Below are 5,000 nucleotides of genomic sequence, written 5' to 3'. Positions count from 1 at the left end.
ACGATTTTTCTTTTTTTTTTTTTTTTTCGAAATAACAAAAACAAACAAATAAAAAAAATAACAATAATTAAACGAAGTTATTCATTAAACGGATTTTACAGGTATAAATAAATTTAACTTATATATTAAAACATTATTAATATATTGTTTAAACGAGGTTGCGGAGGGGAGAAGGAAAGAAAATAATAAAAAAAAAAAAAAGAAAAAAAAAAGGAAAAAGAAAATTATACCTTTGTACCGTCGATGTCGACGACGATTTTTCTCAGAGGAACAGAACTTCGAAAGCTTTGATATTCTTGAGAACGGGACAGTTCACTACACGAAGACATGTTTTCTCTTCACCCTCTTTTACCTTTACCCTTACCCCCTATTCCCCCTAGCCCCTTAACACCACTCTTACCTTCTTCAATTTTGTCACTTGTAAACGTTTATCGACAGAGGCACAGTGTATACGTGTAAGCTTTATTTATCAATATTCAAAAGAGATTGATACGGTATAAACTATATAACGAAAAGAAAGATGGATAGTCGGAAAAAAAATGGATAAACAGATAGAAAGAGAACGAGTGAGTGAGAGCGAGCGTGAGAGAGAGAGAGAGAGAGAGAGAGAGAGAGAGAGAGAGAGAAATAAACGAAGGTCGTTAATATATAATACGTTCGAGCAAACAATGAAAAGAAAAATAAAAAGAAAAAGAAAAAAAAAAGAAGCAAAACAAAAACACACACACTTTTCGATGGCGATCGGATCAATAAAGGGGAAATTTATTTGATGAAAATAAAATCAAACTTATTTCTTTTAACTAATTATCTTATCGAGTAATTAATTTTAAAGAGATTTTTACGATATTCATGCTTTACAGATACATATATATATATATATATGTATATATGTATATATGTATATATGTATATATGTATATATGTATATACACAGACACACACACACACACGTGTGTACATATATATATATATATATACTTATATATATGTATATACTTGATTAAGAAGATAGGTAGAGAGAAATGAAAATAATACGAAATAAAATGACGATATTGACACGACGACAGTTAATACTGTACTCTTTCTATACGTTTCTTTGAGATTGTCGTAACCTCAACGTTATCCCCTCTACTTCTCGCGCATGCGCGGTAAGCGTACTCGTTGATTCGCTCATAGACGCCACGGCGACTTGGCGGCCGTCAGTCTCTCCGAGCTCCTTGGCCGGTTAAGAAGGTCTCTACTTACGTTTGGTGATTATACATTTATCTTCGGAGAGAAAACATTTCTATTTTTTCGTTTTTACAAATTTATTTCTTACAGGTCATTCAACGATAATATACGTATATATTTTCTAGCTAGTTCAATGGCTCGTCGTAGATATTGATAAATATTTTTCATTAAAATAGTTTCTTTTTATTTTAATACACTTTAGGTATTATCTAATAGGTTATGTAATTTCGTTTTGTTTAATTATATGATATGATTTTATAATCATTTTGTCGACACTTTGAATTACATTCTTTTCTTTTAATTTCTTAATTTTCATTCGTATAAATTGTTTAATAATATTTATACGATTATCGATATATTGAATATGTTATATATATGTCGATATGTTAGAATCGTCGGTAAAGTGGTTTTTATTAAATCTAATTATGTAATTTTTGTATAACTTTTAAGATCTACGATGGATAAAAAAGACGATACATTTGTAGGTTATTTTATTTTTATTTCAAGGCTCATAAATTTTACGAAATCTTTGGATACGATCTTTTTTTTTCTTTAGAGATAAATGTGTAAAATTTTGCATTCGTTTTTTGTTTCTTTTTTTTATTTTTATTTTTTTTTTTTAAGAAGAACGATAATACATCACTACGATGTTATTAGGATGTTTTGTTTTATTTGATATTATTAATAATTAGGATCATTAATAATTATGTTTATTATCAAAATTATTATATATTACAGATCAAATTGTATTCATTAAATAATTTACTGTATTTTATTTTATCCAGTTTAGATGAATAGATATGATTCATTGTATGATTCGTTGCGATGAGAAAGTTATGAATCATATGTTTATGTTTAAAATCCGAAGATATTGTTTATTTGAGATAACCTTGTTAACGTACTATATTATCGACTGTGGATGAAAAGAGGATCTATACGTTTTTCAAAAACGAACGTTCTAATATTAATTAGTTTTTAATATTAGAAGATTTTTGTTTTCTTTCTTTCTTTCTTTATTTTATTTATTATTAAAATTCAAAATTTTTTTTACATATTTAAGATTATCTCATTATCTAGTTCTACCTTATCGACTGTTGATAAAGAACAAAGATAATTGTTAACATTCGTAACGAAACATAACCAATATATTACACGTATATAATAATTACAGTCATTAATTTTATTATTAAAAAATCAATATCTTTCTGTGTAACATTTTAAACGATTTCCAAAATCGTTCAATCGAAACGATATTATATTATTATAGTATCTATTGTATCGTATCGATATATCGGTGAGAATCGACGAAAATAAAAAGACAAAAAAAAAGAAAAAAAATAAGGAAAGTAAAAAAAAAAGAAAAAAAAAAGGAAACAAAGAGAGAGAGAGAGAGAGAGAGAGAGAGGGTGAGAGAGCGAGAGAGAGAGAGAGAGAGAGAGGGATAGAGAAGAAAAGAATAAAATGAGGAAAGAAAAGAAAATATGTTTGAACTGGAAGGGGGTTGGTGGGGAAACGTAGCTCATAGCTCGTAAAGAGGGTCGTAACCACCGTCTCGTGGAAGGGTGTGGCTCACCCGGCAGGTACGCATCTACCAACATAAGTAAGCTTCTATGTACTCGTGTAGGTACAACCGAAGCAACATATCGGCTATCCATCGAACGACCGACTGCAAGATTAACGATCTAGGAACTTCGACGGTATTACTTTGGCCACGAGAACAGGGTACCACTTTCCCCTTTTACCCTTCTCAACCCTCACTCCCTTCCACGTTTCTTTATTTCTTTCTTTTTTCATTTACTTTTTTCTCTCTCTCTCTCTCTGTCTCTCTCTCTCTCTCTTTTTTGTCTTTCTCTTTCTCTATCTCTCTTTCTCTATTTATTTTATCTCTTATATCATCGTGTGTCTACTTTTTACAACTTTACAAGTATATATATATATATATATATATATATATATATATATATCTAAATGTGTATATATGTGTGTGTGTGTGTATATATATATGTTGATGATTATGTTTCATGTAATGACATTTTAATTAGTTATATTTTTCATTATATTATTTGGTACTTTTTTTCTTTCTTCCTTGTAATAGGTTTGATATAATTTTAATTTTGAATTTATGCGTATTTATAATATTACTATATATATGTATATATATATATATGTATATATATATATATATGCATAAATTTCTATGTCGAAAAAGTGATAGAAATTAAATTGTAATAATTATATATCTTTTAATTCTATTTTCTCGATTTAATTTAATGTAATATATATATATTTTTTTATACAACTTCATTAATATGAATATAATATATTATATAACGACGAGAATATATATATATATATATATATATATATATATATATATAATATAAGAATATGTATGATATAAGAAGCAGATAGAAAAAATGAATATCCATTATGATATCATTAAAATGTTATATATAGACACATACATACATACATATATATATATATATATTATAATACACTTATCGTAAAATAATGACTATTATCGACGTATACGTTAATTATGCACAAGGTAAACGATGTTAGTAATTAAAAGCCTTTTCCAAGTCATTAAGTCTGAAAACGTTGAAATTAATGCTCTGTTTAAAACCGAATTAATCATGTTCAAGGTAACTCTCTCTCTCTCTATCTCTCTCTCTCTCTCTCTCTCTCTCTCTCTCTCTCTTTCTCTCATGGTCCATTATTATCGTCAGTGGCTGGCAAAATTAAACGAAATTCCACTGAAGCTGGAACGTATGCGACTGCTTAAAGTATTCACGTACTCACACATGCTCAGATATTCGCGTTGGCTTTGGAGAGGGGGCGTACGTTGAAACAAAAAAAAAAAAACCAAAGCAAAAAAAAAAAGAAATAAATAAAAGAGAAAAAAGAAATAGTACAAAAATACAAAAAGGAAGAATGAAAAAGTCTCTAATACCAACCTACCTCTTTTCGTGAGTGACAGCTTCGCTAATATCTACCCTCGTAAAGAGAGTCTTAAGTTTGAACTCTCTTTGCATCTTTTTCTTTTTTTTATTTCTTCTTCTTTTTTTTCTTTTTTTTTTCTTCTTTTTTTTTCATTTTTTTTTTTTTTTTTTTTTCATGTATTTCTCTCCGATGTTCTTCCATTAGAACGATCTGGTTACATCATGAATAAATAATTATGTAAATAAATTATGCTTATGTTATATTTGAATTAATGGACATTATATTATTTATGTATTATGTATATATATATATATATATATATATATATATATATTTATGTATATATGTGCTTGAAAAAATATTATTTAAACGATTAGAAAATCGATGACAATTAAATTTTTAATATCAAATATTTTATACGATAATTAAAAAAGTAAGCTGTTTATCATAATATATTACATATTATATATATATATATATATATATATATATATATATATATTATATATGATATACTAAATAATCTATATGTCATAATTAATTAATATATAACATATATGTGTTATTATATTTCTGGAGTAAGTAGAAAGTATGTATTACAATTAGATGTACAGATTAAATTTTATTTACATTATAGAGTTACTTAAACGATAATTAATTAGGCTATATAAAATATCTTATTTTTACGAGATTATATATCGTTAGAATTCATATTACATTATATATCAAACGAGAAAGATAGAGAGAAAAATATAATGTTTTATATAAATCATTATTATAATAACATATATCTGTTATCATATAATGATAACAATTAAAATAAA

The 5,000-nt window shown here is 26.4% G+C and overlaps 1 protein-coding gene across 3 annotated transcripts in view; it reads right to left on the bottom strand.

Annotated features, from left to right (window-relative positions):
• Positions 1 to 1,073, bottom strand: part of LOC118445340 (maspardin) — a 3,715-nt gene extending 2,642 nt beyond the window's left edge. For 2 of the 3 annotated variants that reach the window (XM_085662448.1, XM_085662447.1), the window contains exons 1-2: positions 997 to 1,073; positions 231 to 501 (exon numbers count right to left, since the gene is read on the bottom strand). In XM_085662448.1, the coding sequence (XP_085518574.1) occupies positions 231 to 329 (99 nt within the window). In that variant the 5' untranslated portion in view covers positions 330 to 501; positions 997 to 1,073. The remainder of the gene's footprint in view (positions 1 to 230; positions 502 to 996) is intronic. The other variant, XM_035874668.2, reaches the window with a different exon arrangement.
• Positions 1,074 to 5,000: the final 3,927 nt, after the last annotated feature.

Source organism: Vespa mandarinia, chromosome 18 (assembly GCF_050613455.1).
Source record: "Vespa mandarinia isolate Hongniang chromosome 18, ASM5061345v1, whole genome shotgun sequence".
NCBI lineage: Eukaryota > Metazoa > Arthropoda > Insecta > Hymenoptera > Vespidae > Vespa > Vespa mandarinia.
Note: the sequence above shows the minus strand (reverse complement) of the source record. Positions and strands in the feature narration are given on the sequence as shown.